The following is a 15,701-nucleotide window of genomic DNA, read 5'->3' on the forward strand; positions in this document are numbered from 1 at the left end:
CCTCTTCCTCTCTCCTCCTCCTCCCCTGCGGTATGTCAAAGTGAGTTTCTGGCACGAACACGAACAGGGCATTTACAAACAAGAGAGGGGGTGAGACGGTTGGGATTCACGAAGCGGCACGGGAGCTTGAAGGCAACACAGTCGACTCCTTTTTTGGGCAATCCCCAACTGAGGAGATCTGTTAAAGAAAGCAGGTGGTAAAGAGACATTAAGCAGCGTGGCGTCAAGCTTGGTGGCTCCTCCTGAATGTGAGACAGTAAGAATAAATGAGAAGTGACGCCTCTAATGAGCTGACTGACAGGAGAAAATTAAAAAGCAATAACCCGGCGTTCTAAATGATTAAAAGTTTTTAAAAAAAAGAAAAAGAAAATGATTTAGCAGCCCACATCTGCGATATTATCTTCATGCCAAAATCCTCGCTGTGGTCTCACCTGTCAGACACTCTGCAGCAGGAGCTCGAGGGGACGTGAACCCAAGGCCTCAAGTGCTGCAGGTTCAAATTCCTGCAACCCAGATACTGGAATTCAGTTCTCATAAGCGCTGTGGCGCTCTCACTGAGTCATAAAATGACAAAGAGCACAAAAGCACTGAGGCGCACAAAAGGGAGCTTCTCAAATACACGATACGAACATCAGACACCGTCCCGCTCCAGCAAAAATACTGCGTTTAGGCCTAGTTTTTGTACTGTGTAGGCAGCAAAGCTGAGGAAATAAGAACTAGTGTTCCTAAAGCACAACATGAGTACAACATGGGATATCAAACCCAAACAGACACAAACTTAAGAAATCTAGTCAAGAAAACCATCCATTCTGTATCCTTCATAATTCCTCTGTGTCGCCTTTAAGATGTCAGGCCAGTTTCACTCACATCAACTAAAGTAATCGGCTCAGATGCCCAACAGTGTTTTGTAGACATCAACCAGGTACACTGGTGGTCCCTGAAGAATAAGTTGAATAAGAATAAGTTTAAAAACCACTTGTTTTATCCATCTGAGATGCCAACATGATCGATTTACTGGTAGACAATTACAAGGTAATCAGGATAAACCAGTTATTTTTCTCTACTCTGTTTTGTGACAGTGTTTTTCCTTTCCAGAAGAGAACTTCCACCCTTCTCTAAAACCCCACTTTCATTCTTCTTACAGGCCACGGCAAGTTAAGTTAATCAAAGCCAACATGAGAGGAGGACAGACAAGTGATGAACAAGAATCAGAAAACGACTTCAGCTGCTGAGTCGTGTTAAATAACAGTTATTAATGTTGCTACTAGAGATGGACCGATCCGATATTACGTATAGGTATCGGTCTGATACTGACCTAAATTACTGGATCGGATATCGGAGAAAAATAAAAAATGTAATCCGATCCATTAAATATCGAAAGCACCTCACAAAACTTGCAACACGCCGTAACTCACCTCAGAACGTTAGCACGTCGGAGCAGTATGCATCACGTGATAGAGCGGCTGTGGCATGCGGGACCTGTCGGTGGTCTGGATAGCATGTGGAGCTTCGCTAGCAACCCGGCATTTCATCTCCGACAAAGTTATCCCGAGAGAAGTAAAGCAAGTTTGTAAGTCCATCTCTGAACGTTTGTAAAGCATTCCTGCGTTAAGCTTAACAAACGATATATGGAGCGACTGCCTCTTCTTGCTGCTACTTTGATCATGAAACTGCTTAATGATCAGCTGATCGGCTTTTCTGTCGCGAGTCCATGTCTCTAGTTTGCTTTTGGCCCACTTTGTACCAGAAAGAGGAAACCAGCGGCTGAACAACAGCAGCACGTTTAAGCTTGATCAGCTGTTGTTAGAATTTATTTAATATTACTTTCTACTCGAGGATCTTTTTCTACGTAGCTGACGGCTGGTAACTGTGCAGGGGCGGATCTAGCAAAGTTTAGCCAGGGGGGCCGATAGGGCATTAACAGGGAAAAGGGGGCACAAAGACATACTTTTCTTTCTTATTCTCATTTAAAATGTCTAGCTTTTAATAAATAATTATCTGACACCCAAAGTTTTAATTTGATGCAAAATGAATAGAAGTCCATTACTGTATATAGTGACTATTAAGTCTAATATATATACCCTAGTAAGCTATAGTACTTTTTCCTTTGGGAAGGTACCATCTGTGCAGTCTGCAATTCTGTTGAAGAAAGATGTTGAATCTATTTAATATTTCTTGAAAAATAATTGATTTCTGTGCATTTTTTTCACACTGCATCAAATTAAGGTTGATTACATCAATTAAGCATCATGAGGTGGAGCGTGAGGGGTGGTTCCCTATTTTTTTATTTTTGTTGTTGCTGGGAGTTGGAACCATATTAGTTAGGTTGCTTAATATTTATGCTAAGTACTCTTTAAAATACCAGAATAGGGAGGATGGTGTAGGTTTAAGTTTATTAGATTGATCAGTATTGCTGAACTATGAAATATTTTTTTTTGCATACAGGTATAACAGAATAGCTTTAGTGTAGTTGTTGTTTTAAACTTGAGTATGAACTTATACAAAATGCAGCAAGATATTTAAAAAACAGTTTTGTTGATTAAAAAACACTATATCGGATTCATATCGGTATCGGCAGATATCCAAATTTATGATATCGGTATCGGACATAAAAAAGTGGTATCGTGCCAGCTCTAGTTGCTACAATCAGTCGGCCCTAAAACCACAAACACCGTGGAAACCCTGCATTTGGTGACACATTTTAGAATATCGATTCACGACTTCCTAGTCTATTTTTTAAAGCTACTGATTCAGTCATCTTCATCGAATGGTGCAATTTGTTATACTTTATTCTTACCATAACCTAAAGCAGGTGGAGGATGGCTGCAGATCATCCACAGGATGAGAGCCTTCCTGGAGAGGAAGCTGATAAATATTTGCAGAAGGAAACCATGAAGGTTAAGAAAGCAGACTGTCTGCCTACTGTCAGTGTATACAGAGTAGACAAAATATTCAGGATATTATACTTTTTCTTGCAACTAAGGTTCCTTTTGTCAAAAATGGAGGTAAAGAAAGGAAGGATCCTAATTCCTATATAAAGTCCCTGCATTTTATTTCCTGATCATAACCAGTGCCATTAGGTGCAGGTTTCTCACATATGCAGACTTGTGAGAATTCTGAGAAAAAAAAAACTTTTATTCAGGTGATGCAGGTAATCCAAAGAGCAGCCTTAATTGAGAGAACACACAAAAAGGTGTGCAACATGAACACAGTATGACTCCACAAAGAACAGATCCAAGCTGAGGTTTAGGCACAGGAGGTGATCGGGGAGAGTGGAAACACCAGGGTAACAGTGTACAAGTGAAACTAATCAAGACAACAACAAAAGAAATAAAACTAATAACAAGGCACCAGCAATAAAAATAAAACTGGAAGTAACAAAATGAGGAATCACATGACCGAAATGACAAGATGCACAATTACACTAAAGAGCACATGTAACACATATCTGTAATAGTCTATCTAAACTAAACTAAACTACCCAAGCAATCCATCCATCCACTCTATTCCAATTTTCCTCATCAGGGTCGCATTGGGAACAGAATCCATGCCAGCTACCAACGGCTGTAAGGCAACGTTCACCCTGGACAAGTCGCCAGTTGGTCCCAGAGAGGCAAGACAACCACTCATACTCATGTTCACATCTACGGGTAATTTAGAATCAACAATTAACCAAACTCCACTAACTGCATGTCTTTAGACTGTGAGAGAAAGCCAGAGCACCAGAGACACAGGGAGAACATGCAAACTCCACGCTAAGACGCCAGATCGTGGAGTCAAACCCAGGACCCTCTAGCTGTGAGGCAATAGTGTTAACCACCACGCACCACTCTTCCCAACTGGGCGACCGTGGCTCAGGGGGTTGGGAATCGCATAACCGGAAGGTCGCCGGTTCGATCCCTGGGCTCTCTGTCCTGGTCGTTGTGTCCTTGGGCAAGACACTTTACCCTACTTGCCTACTGGTGTTGGCCAGAGGGGCCGCTTCTGTCAGTCTGCCCCAGGGCAGCTGTGGCTACAACTGTAGCTTTCCTCCACCAGTGTGTGAGAGTGAATGAATAGTGGCATTGTAAAGCGCTTTGAGGTTCTCGAAAAGCGCTATATAAATGCAATCCATTATTATTATTATTAAAATCCAAGAACAACAGCCATATAAAAGACCAAATAATGATTAAAATGCCACCAAATAACCACAAAACTCACAGACTATGGCATGGAGTCAGGTGTGGATGTGCTTTTAGGTCTAGATTAACATTATATATTGTACACACCCCCTCCACAAAAGCTTTAAGACATTGACAAATACTCTGGCATCAGCAATATTGTGTTTCTAAAGTGCTTTTCCTCAACTGGTCATGCTGTGGTTTCCACTAAAACCCTTGTGAATTAAAAGACTTGCAGCCTTTGTTAGCAGCTGCGCCGCCCCCTCTGATTGTTTCAAGCACTGGAAATGAAACAGTGGTTCCTCCTCTTGACGCTTTCAGGACAGATTATAACGCACAAAAAGAAAAATGATGAGAGTCACCACTCATAAAACCCAGTGATGTTTCACCGTAAAATGCCTTTGTAGACAGCAAATTGACAGCAATGAGTGAGCCAGCGCACAGAACTATGATTAATGACCTCTCAGTCATAAACAAGCAGCTTCTGTGTGAGAGGTGGCATAACCTGCGATTACGCACTGGAGATATTAGCTTCAGGCAGAGTTCTTCAACTTGCAAAAGCAGTGATGTTATAACAGAAAGCACCTGGAAACACAGGGAACTTACACACTTTTTTCCACCAAAGTTCAAAGATGAATGTTTTATAATCAGCCAACTTCAAGGTTGACAGGAACAATTCCTGTTCACAGCTGTGCAACTAAAGACCTTGGGCTTATTGATAAGTCTGCAGTAACATGTAAACAAGAGGATATAGAAGGCCGATAGCAGCATTCATGCAAGAATCTGGACCTGAAAAGAGGGGAAAATGCAGTTCAGCACACAGACTTTATTAGTTTATGCTTTCCTCGAGCAAATATCAGTAAGACCCAGAAAGGCTGGGAAGCAGATAATACAATGTAGGCTGTGATAAACTCTGTCCCTCACATGACCCTAAGTTGGATTAGTCTATAACCTGATTTTGTATTCTGAAATATAACCAGTAACTATGCCTACATAATAAATACAGCCCAGTAAAGGAGCCATTGTTTCTTCTGGTGGTAATAAGCTTAAAAAGGCTATAACAACTTGTCTTATCCTGGTGTTTTCTTGGCCTGAATTTGGTCAGACCCAGCAGAGAATAAGGTGTTGTAGCTGCAGGCTGAATAAACTCCAGCAGATCAGCTTCATAAAACAAACTCCTGACACTCCTTGTTCTCCACATCGCTTCAAGGAAATTTCTCCACCCACGTTTATCTGTGATTACACCTTTTGTCCTTTTGTGTGTTTCAGTTTCAGCTCTGCTACATCATCGAGATGATTAGACCTGCACACTGTAACCACTGAAACTTCAAAGCTCTTTTTAAAAAAGGCACTAATAGGTGTTTTCTACCTGCTGTCAGTTATGTAAATGTCACACAGCTGAGGTGAGAGCTCAGGCTGACGGACGAGAGGATGTTTTGCTTTCCGTCCTCCATCTTTCTGTGAAGCCTATCAGCTATGCCATCTGAAGTGGCTCTTCAGAAGCGCTCCGTGTTACTGGGGAATGCTTTGTTTTCCCAGTTGCAGTGCTGGTGCTTTGAGGTGGTGATGATGGTCCTGGCACACTCAGCCGTGGCTCAGTGCTCTCACCTGCTCTGCTCTTTAAGATCTAATCAGCAGGCATCCACAAATAGTGTGTGAATGTATGGAGGTCCTGGCTTTGGATTGTGTCCCAATGTTTGGGACTTGGACATGGCACAAGATTTGCTTCTTTGTGCTGCACCACCTGCTGTGTGAACATCTACAGTTTGTTAGTGCACAAACCAAACCCTGACCTAAGCTTCCATCACCCCAAAGCTGTAGCAGCTTCTAAGAAAAAAATGTGCAACAACTCTTCTTTATATCTTGCTAGGAAAACGTGAAATACATATAAGACATATAAGACAAAAATAGAGTTTGTACAATTCAAACAAGCTTGATGGTCAATATTTCGCAGCTTTCTTGTCATTTCACTAAGCAGTCTTCAGAATTAGTTCTCTGGCCTTCTTGAAGGACATTCAAAGCCCTTCTTGGGATGTTTCTGCCTTGTTGAGGCCAATCCATCAAATCACAGTGTTTGGGGTCATTGTCATGCTCTCCAGGTGGTCCATGGTTTTTGATGACAGTTTCTTTTTCATTTCTGATGAGGCTTCAGTGAACAGTAGATGGATCAACTGAAGGTCCAGATGCATCTCTCAGGTTCTGTGTCAGGTCTTTTTTGGACTTTTCTCTGTTTCTTAAGGAAATGACTGACACTTCTCTTGTTTCCTCAATTTGTTTAAGGACACACTACACACCAACTGTGATATGCCAAGGTTTTAGCTGAGAGCTCTTTATTAATTACCTTGTTGGTGCAAAAATATCATTTTCTAATGGGCAAGATCAGTCAAGATCATGGGCTGAATAAAAAAGACGGGCATAGCTCCCAACAAGCTACATCCAACTTTTGGTTGGTGTTGAAATTTGCCACATGACTAAGAAAAGCCAAGCTAAACAACTAGTCAAGATATTGTAGATAAAGACAAGTCAAGATAATTCAACGTAGGTTTGGATGAGATAAGTCACGACATGTGAAACAAAGATAAGATTAAATCTTAATGACACCCATGACAGAAACATGCAGCTCATAAGGTATGATCATTGTGTAAAAAAACAAATTTCCGAATTTTTCAAAAGCACCACAGATGAGGGTCCATTAGATACGAATAATTTAAATGTCATGACAGATTATATCTGAAACAGATGAGTCAAACAGTGAGTCTTTATCAGGACTTGACTGCAGCATTCAGTCATTAGTGGTGAGACGTGTGTTTATAAATCACATTTATACTACACTGACTCACAGTAACCACAACTGTTGTTTTCACATAAACAAATCTCTGACTCAAATCTAAATTCGACTGATAAGAGTCAAACAATGATTTAATCTTGATTTATGTTACGTTTGTACTGCCGTACAGGAAGAAAATCTTCGTTGCTAATTATTTTCTATATCAGTAAACAAGATTCAGTGCCAGAAAATTGTGAAAAACGTTGTTATAATGAGTGTTTGCTTCAACCTGGCCTGCAGCTATAACATTTAGATGTGTGGAATTCCCACAGTCAGACAATAATGTTCGACCTGTGCTTGCATTTCATGGGCTCGAGGCATCAACAAGAAATTTCCCATGAAGTGCAACACAGACAGTCTTGATGGTAGAAATGGGCCTTGGGTTCAGACAGGCTGGTCTAGTGGTACATTTAGAAGATAGAAAGAAAAAAAAACTTTCTAATTATCCCATAAGCTCCCCTGTATTACCCCTGCTTTAGACCCTAAGGCACCTGACAGTTATGTTTACAGCCATTCATTTAGTGCAGCACGGTACATGGGTTTTATTATCCCCTTTTCTTATATGTAGGATCGTATATGATGGAAAAGACGCAATTTGGCCACCCAGGGGACCCGACTGCTTATATACTATATAAACACAGCTACAGTAAATTTAGGAGGCGCTAAATTCAGAGAAAGACAACCGAGAGGGTGTAAATTCTGGAGAATTTACCTTCATATTGATACAGATAGTAAAGTATAACTCCATGATCCTCATTCTTTGAGTTTCCTTATTTGGTAAACTTGCTTTTCTGCAACCTGCTTTCCCAGAAATCCTGTGAAACCTGCTGCATTTCTATCACATTACCTTTGCCTTTGCATTTCAGCCACTAACCTAAAAGTTAGTATTGCCGACATACCCTTGACAAAGAGCCAGTGGGATTTTATATAGTGTTTGTTAGAGTTGTGTAATTGTAAGGAAGCTGTAGATGAACTACACAACAGTGACATGATGATAATGTCACCTGTATTAAGTTACTGTGATCAGCACGACAGCAATGCTGGTTCAATTGTCCCCAACAATCTCTCAATCCTGTTTAACCACTTGTTGGCAAACACCGTCTTGGGCACAAGCAAAAGAATTAAAAAATTCCAAAGTGTAACGTGAATATATCTAAAGCGTACCTCATGTACACTACCAAAAATCAAATCAACATAGCCTATTGAACTGTTGCTGTAAAAATGCCAACTAGTTTCTGGATTTTAGGATTAGTTACGTTGGCATGATCAAAAAAATATAACTGTGTATTAGTTCTGTTGATGGTAAAAATTTCTCTGATTTTTAAAAACAATGTATCTTATAAAACATTGTTCTGGGTTTGTTACCCTGTTATAACACATCCCACCTTTGAGTCATTTCTCACTAATAATAAAAATGTATAATTTATTAATCCCCGTGGGGAAATTACTCTCTCTGCATTTGACCCATTCACTCGGTGAAGCAGTGGGCAGCCACTAAGCAGGCGCACCGGGAAGCAGTGTGTAAGGACGGTACTCTGCTCAGGGGTATCTCAGGGCAGCCGTTCAGTGGATTCGAACCCCCAACCTTCTGATCATGGGGTGCCAACTCTACCTACTGAGCTATCCCTGCCCCAAAAGCTTGAAGTGGCCCGTACGGGGATCGAACCTTGGCATAATTAGCACCACACTCTAACCAACTGAGCTAACCAGTCACTAACAGACAGATGAAGAAGAAAAAAGCATGTTCAAATATTAAAAGTTCACTGAAGAGCCCTGTCTTTTTTTTTGCCAAAGTAGGGGAAACTTATTATAGTAAAATCCTCATCGATAATAAGAATTGTGGGTTTATTTTATTGAATTTAATGAATTTTGGACACTTTTTTTTTTTTTTTTACAATTTTCTTTTTTATTTATTATAAATCTAAGAAATTATAGTTGTACCCCTGAACTACACGCTCAGTTCAAAGGCCTGGATTCTTCCATGAAGGTAGCTGAAGCATTTCTGCATAAACAGTGCTTTGTCTCTACATGATTGTGCGGGCATGTCTGAATGTCAGCACAATGTTGTGTGTGTGTGTGTGTGTGTGTGTGTGTGTGTGTGTGTGTGTGTGTGTGTGTGTGTGTGTGTGTGTGTTAGCCTGCAGAGGAGGGAAACCACAGCCAGGTAAAATTAGACGAGGTGAAGTGTGTCTGGGAGGGAACGATGAGCCCTGAAGAGGGGAAAATCAACAAACTGCATATCACCAGCTTCAAAACACACACACACACACACACACACACACACACACACACACACACCTGCAATAGCCTTAGCCCTTGAACCTACTTGTAATCTTTCCTTAAATATTTGTCTTAAAGAGGAGCTTAGCTGTAAAGTGTAATATTTGTATAAAACACCAGCACACACACACAGACATGGCTATGGGTATGAGTGAGTCAGAGCCTCAAACTGAAGCCACTGTTAATGTGTGTTTTCACACATCGTTCAAACAAGTCAAAAAAGACAAAAAAAAAACAACACAGGATTAAAACGACTACAAGGAGGTGCAAAATAAGAAGGCAAAGGTCCAACATGTTCTTGGAGATGCAAAACAAGCACAAGGAGTAGATGAAGATAATGATTAAGTGATTCAACATGAAGCTGTGGACCTGGGTAACTTACGAGAGGAAGACGTTATGCTGCACCTGGTTGTTACTTGGCTGTGTTTCTTTAAAAAAAGTAAACACCTAAACGCTATCTTTTTCTGATGAAAAGCTATTACAGTAATCTACTAGATTATTAATCTTTATTCATCTTTTATTGGGCATTGGTGCAACTCCTGAACTCGGACGATGGGCGACAGGTCTCACACTAATGTATGAGATCCTGTTGTGAAGTCAAGCTGAACACTGGACATCACCAGGTTTACGGTTTGAAGGAAGGAGTGGATCAGAAAATCAAGGGCTTGTCAGCCATAAGTAATCCCATTCTAAATCTACAACACAACTAAGGATGCAACTGGAAGCGTCTCTTAATCGTACGCTGTAACCTTCCACATTTCCTCAGGTGTACCTTGAGAAATGTAAGTACACGTCGGGTCAACGGAGAACACAACAATTGGCATGGAAGGTCACAGCATGGGGTTTAGATTTAAGCGTTGAAAAGGCAGGGCATAGGTTTACTGCCAAAGTCTAAATCAAGCCTAAAGCACAACCCTCATTATTATCTATTTTTACTTTAAATAATTTATAATGTCATAAACATTAGGCTTGTATTGAATAAGACTCAAAACTAGAGCCTGAGGCCATGAACTCATCAGAAAATTGACTGTTGAGGTCTTCATTAAGTGAACCGTAAGGCAGTTTTCCCCACAGACTTCTAGACAATCAGACCTCTTTTTGAAACGAGACTGTTGGCCATTAGAGATAATGCCAGTTTAAAGTAGTTCAGTACTGGTTTCACTTTTCAGATCCATTATTTTAACAGAGTCCATAATCTAAAATAAGGTGTTTAGCTCCACTTCCTTTAAGCCATCTTTGTTCCGATTGGCTGTCCCGTACAAACAGAAGGTCTGAACAACAGGTGGGTGGGGTTTCTGTGCTCACAGCCATCATTGTATGGTTGAGCTGAACAATGTCAGTGAGAGCCAAAAGAGGTAAAAAGCTTTTGAAGAAACATACTCTGGCTCAGCTATGGCCACGTTTAGAGTATCACCATTGGAGCAGCATGTATGTGACAGAAAATAATCATGGGACCATTCTGAAAATGAGTCAGCGCTGACATTTATCGTCAGACAGTATAAAAGTTATGGCTGGCCGACGTCCGGCCGTCACATATTTTCTAAAGCCTGGAAACAGAGTCTAGAGGTCCGTAACTGACCGCTTTAGCTTCAGGTCGACCTTTCTGAATGCACAACAGCTACACTATCAACCACAGTAGAATAAAGCGTCCCTTATCTCAAAGCTGTGAGGGGGCTTTTTATTTGTCTGTGCCCCAGGGCCCAGCGTCTCATAGACGCCCATGTGGTGCCAAAGGAAGCTAGTATAATAAATGCAAAGTCCTCAAATGTAGGAAAGCACCAGAAATTCTTATTTCAGAACAGGTCAGTGCACAATCTGTAGAAATCGCATCCCTCTGTAGTAGGTGCACTCTTACAGACAGGACAGCAGTGCATGTCTCTGACAGCGGAGGAGATGATGAGCTATTCATTATTCCCAATAAACAAGCCCAGACATTCACACCGACCACGATCTCATTCCAGCCTGGAAAAAAAACCAACTCCAAGCTTTCAGGTCACGTGACTGAACTCATTGCTAAGAAATAGTTCATGAAGTCAGAATTAACAGTTGAAGTTACAAAACTGGACGTTTTTAGATTAACAATTATTAGAAACTCCGAGATTTCGCACCATTTTCAGGTTTTTAAGTTTTACAGTACTTTTGCAGCACGTTTTGCTTCTGCAAAGCTCAAAGGAGTATTTGAACACACGTATGAGAAAATAAAATAAATGCATCAATTTACCTGTTTGCTGAGACTGCGCCTGTGCGGCCACCAGCAGCGCGAGGATGCAGGTCCAGCACCTGTCGCGTGCACGCATCCCTGCGGTTATTATGACTTAGTGAGTCTGACACAGAAAGCAAATAAAATCCCTTCAGACGCTTCGAGGAGGGCGTGTGGTTGCTGTCATCTCCAGCAGCTGGTGGAGGAAAATAAACACAACCGCGAGACAAGCTTCACCCACCGCCTGTATACCTGAGGAGGACGAGCGCACCTTTACAGCACAGCACTATGCAAAAAACTTTCAAGCCGGGAGGAGAGTCACAGCACAACTTCCACCGTGGGCTTTTCAAAGTAAAAGCCTGGATGAGAACCACTGGATGAGAAAACCAGCACCTCTCAGTATGTCTCAGAACTGTGCAACTGCTAAGAAACACACCACGAGCCAACTTTTAGGGAAAAAAAGATTTGAAACATTCAGTTTATGCAACAAAACGCAAACAGCAAGCCTGATCCAATAGAAGAAACTTCACTGGACATTGTAAGACTGAAAACAAGAAAAATGCAACGTATGCAGCAAAACCCGGATCCTGAGGAAGGGACTTCATCGGCCGCTGTCCAGGCTAAAACAAAAGCAATCCAGCAAAACCCAAACCCGAGAGGGAAAAACTGAGCACCAGGTGAGGCTGCCAAACCAAAGGGTAAAAATAAAAAGAATATGCAGAAAAATGCAAACCCTAAGACACCCTGGACAAGGGCATTGGCCACATCTGCCCAATGCCCACTTTAGACCCAATAATGGGTCGTCTCAACCAGAGCCTAACCCTCACTTCATACCAAATGGTGGCAGACCTTCATATAATATGACTGACAAAATGGCTGCGTGGAAATTCCACCTGCAGGAGTCTCAGCACATGCAGAAAACCAATCTATACAAAATGGTAGCTGCAAACCCCAAAGCTGCCAAAACTAAAACACAGAAGGATTGGCTTCACCTGCAGCTAAAGTGCTGCAGAGAAAATACTGAAAAATAAACATTCTCGAGCTCCAAGAACAGCTGAAACAGGCTCAGAGAAACAGACCCGAGTCCAGAGGAGAACTTCACCCCTGAGGTAAATGAGGCTCCTGTTGAAGACAGCAACACAGCTGTCACAGCTGAGTGTGGACGCTTCAACACAAACTACAGAAGCTCCACACACAGACTCTGCAGACAAGAAAACCACTAGAGAAGCTGAGTTGGAGGTCCAATGTACAAAACAGCACGAAGAGACTGAACAACTCTGCTAGCAGCTTCTTAAAACTCAAAAACATCTAGAAGAGAAAGTAGCAAAGTGCAAAGAACAAGAACAAAGAGCCGCTGTGAGTTCAGTGAGCTCAAACTCTGCACCAGTGACGCTCTTTGTGAGAAAAATAATTTAAAGGCACAAAACTTAGAAGAAGAGCAAAAAAAACCAAAGCTTCCTACCTGGAAATCATAGAGAAGCAAAACCAGGAGAACACAGCCATGAAAAACCAACTCAGGCAAACAGAAGAAGAAAAGATATTACTTCAGGAGTCTTTGCAGTCACTGCAAGAAACAAGAAAGAAACAAGAAAATGAGTACAATGTTGGCACACAACAGAATTCTCCAGCCCAAAATGAGACACTCAAGGAGAATCATCACAAAAAAGAGGTCAGCGCTTCCAAACAAGAAAATCTAGAGGCCCACGATGAAAATGTGCCAGAAGGAAATCCCAAAAAGAAAAGGAAGCGTGACTGTTTCTTTAGACTAGTCACTTAGACTGACTTCAACTCAGTCTCCTATAAAATCACAGTAATATACAACTAAATGTTAAGCGCTACTTCCAGTGTCTAAACGTCCATTTTAAGGCATATTTCTTTAAACATTTAGTTGTAAATAAATTTGTCACCCCCCCCCCCCCCCTTCCAACCGGTTGTTTCTCCCTTTTTAAAGGTAGTTTTTCCTCCCCACTGTCGCCAAGTTCTTGCTCACATGGGATTGTTGGGTTTTTTCTTTAATTCAGTTCAGTTAAATTCATGTTTAAATTCATTTTGTATGTAAATACTGTTGAATCGAACTGAACTGAATTAAAGAAGATTTTTAGGAGATGGAGTGAGTCACTGAGTGAACCAGGGTATTATAACATCTTGTGTTAAAATGTGTACAGCCTGGTTGAAAACTTGTTCTGTGAATGATTTCCACTGTAGCTGTGCTGTTGATGCCTTTTGAAAGCATTCCTAATAGCATCTATCAAGCAATATGCCTTGCTCAATGGTTCATGGAACTATTAACAGTTTTGGTAATTGGCTTTAAATTCTATAGCTTTATACTAGTAAACACTTGCGCTACACGTGGGAGAAAGGTAGAGTCAGGTCAGTATCCAGTCATTATTATGAAAGTTTTGTCTTTGGCATCCACAGATGCAGCAGCTCATAACAAAGTGGTGCAAACAGAGTTGAATCCACATTTGACCAAGTTTGCCAAAGAGTTCTTGCTGACTTCAGTCAATCTGGAGACTTGAAGCCTGAGAAGCATGTTTTCAAATAAGTTTCTGAGGTTTCTGAGGTTTGAACTCTCACAAATATCCCCTCAGGGTCCAAGAAAGCTCTTAAAACAACTAGTTTTTCAGCAAACGTTTCCAAACATTGAGGCCCTAAATTTAACACAGTAGACTTTTCTTAATATAAACTTTATGCAGAGATTTTGGATGATGGAGAAATAAAAGACAAATCCAGATTAATACTATGCTCTCCATGTGTGTCAGTCTCTGTTAAGACATGTTTGCCTGCAGTTTGGCACCTGTTTGTGCTAAAATCTGCATTCCATGATTAGAGTAAAGCTTTACATGATGACAGATGCCCCTGAACTACACCCACAACCTATCTGCAAGGGGGAAGGGGGACCATTGGAGCCTTTACTTAAGTGCAACTCCAAATAAATTTAGAAGAAAACGTCCCATTATGAGGAAAAATGACAATAAAGGACTATTCTATTCTATACAAGTCCAAACTCTCAAACCACTTTGCTATCTGCAAAGAAGTCTTTGCATTTTCCTGTTTGTGGAGACACATTTCTTCCTCTAAAAGTCAGTCATGATGATATGTATGCACCTTGGTGGGCACTTTCTCTGAATCTTTGTATTTTTCACTCCTCAACACCAAATCATTAAAAAACATATACAATCTAGGATCCATCAACCTACAAATGTGTCACTTGAGCTGCTCAAATTTAGATTAGAAAGCAGGTGAGACTTATAGCAAGTTGTATTCAGAACTGAACTATACGACTGAACAGAAAAATCTGTCCGTGTTTGGTTCCCATGCTCCTCATTTCCCTGTCAGTCCTGTCTGCACATGTAAAAGTAGGTCCACTTTCTACTGTCGTTCAATCATCACTCGCTCTCCTTGAAAGGTGTTGTTTGGTGGGACCCTCCCTGTCCTTCATGCTTCAAAATTTAAATTTTATCCATCTTCTTTCCAGCTCTGGGCTGTCAAGCTCAGGAAGACTTGTCTTGAAGTTAGCACTTACAGTATGTGAACTAATGTGTTTGAACACATAAGTGTGTCCTCCCACCGACCTCCAAAGAAGAAGAAAAATAAGCTCTGTGTCACTTTTTTAAAGAAGGCTTGTTGACCTTCAGCCACCAGGTGACACAAATAATGGCTGATAAACTGCTAGGAGACGGCCAGATTCAAATCTGGAAACTTTCCTTGCATATTCTGTGCCATGTTATCATCATTGCACCTTTTCATCCCTGCAGATTCTAGCTGCCCTAGCTGCTGGGAGGACACACTTATGTGTTCAGACACATTAGTTTAAATACTATAAGCCACTGAGCTCACGAGTTTGGAGTCGCTACCAGAGGCCATAAATCTGAAGACAGAGGAGATGCTGTCTGTGTCAAAGCCGGGGCCTGATTCTTCTACCTCTGCAACCCAATGGACAGGTTAGTCACCAGCAACCCTCGGCTATTCAGCCCCAACTGATCTAACTATATGTTTTTGTAACTATTCACTGTGTTTTCATTTTAAAACACCTATGTGCATAATAATTATTCTCCATTTCTTCAGCTTTTAAGTGCAAATGACTAGCTATCCTTGGAATCCCAGTGACTAACAAAGGGATGCTAGTGACCACCAGGTAATTGTCAATCCACTGACTGGCCTGGTAAAGCAGGGATTATACTTTCTGTAGCTGTGACTCTAATAGGATTTCTCCTGGGTATGAGTGATGTAA

The 15,701-nt window shown here is 41.2% G+C and overlaps 1 protein-coding gene across 1 annotated transcript in view; it reads right to left on the bottom strand.

Moving 5' to 3' along the window:
• LOC102292375 (collagen alpha-1(XVIII) chain) overlaps positions 1–11,764 on the bottom strand; it is a 55,598-nt gene extending 43,834 nt beyond the window's left edge. Inside the window, exon 1 of the mRNA XM_042216031.1 lies at positions 11,489–11,764. Within this exon, the coding sequence (XP_042071965.1) occupies positions 11,489–11,564 (76 nt within the window). The 5' untranslated portion in view covers positions 11,565–11,764. The remainder of the gene's footprint in view (positions 1–11,488) is intronic.
• Between the last annotated feature and the right edge of the window lie 3,937 nt (positions 11,765–15,701).

This window comes from Haplochromis burtoni, unplaced genomic scaffold, assembly GCF_018398535.1.
Source record: "Haplochromis burtoni strain Fernald_Lab_line unplaced genomic scaffold, NCSU_Asbu1 Contig_902, whole genome shotgun sequence".
NCBI classification, from domain to species: Eukaryota; Metazoa; Chordata; class Actinopteri; order Cichliformes; family Cichlidae; genus Haplochromis; species Haplochromis burtoni.